Source organism: Penaeus monodon, chromosome 27, assembly GCF_015228065.2.
Source record: "Penaeus monodon isolate SGIC_2016 chromosome 27, NSTDA_Pmon_1, whole genome shotgun sequence".
NCBI classification, from domain to species: Eukaryota; Metazoa; Arthropoda; class Malacostraca; order Decapoda; family Penaeidae; genus Penaeus; species Penaeus monodon.
Window position 1 is genome coordinate 36,969,870 of NC_051412.1, and position 317 is coordinate 36,970,186.

The window sequence follows — 317 nt, forward strand, 5'->3', positions numbered from 1 at the left end:
AGTGGCATTGGAATTAAATAGAGAATCTTCATGAAAGATACTAAACAATTTAAAAGCTGTAGTTGTGACATTATATATAAAGATTCACTTTTCTTTCAGACTAAATAATGCCTTATAAACTAAGGATATCTGAGGAGGAGGTACGGGCAGAATTAATGAGACTGGGTTTCACTAACTTACCAGATGAAACGGTGGAAGTTTTTCGTCGAGGTCAGTACTTATCTACTCTGGCATCTTTTGATATTTATGTGAAGTGCTTATAATTTAGCTTGGTTCATGAAACGGCTCCTGCAGTTGGGCTTAACCCTGTGTTGCCA

The 317-nt window shown here is 36.6% G+C and overlaps 1 protein-coding gene across 3 annotated transcripts in view; it reads left to right on the plus strand.

The window, feature by feature from the left end:
* Positions 1-317, plus strand: part of LOC119590826 — a gene marked incomplete at its 3' end in the record, with an annotated part of 7,152 nt that overhangs the window by 4,699 nt on the left and 2,136 nt on the right. For all 3 annotated transcript variants that reach the window (XM_037939581.1, XM_037939582.1, XM_037939580.1), the window contains 1 exon segment: positions 100-210. In XM_037939581.1, coding sequence (XP_037795509.1) covers positions 108-210 — 103 coding nt within the window.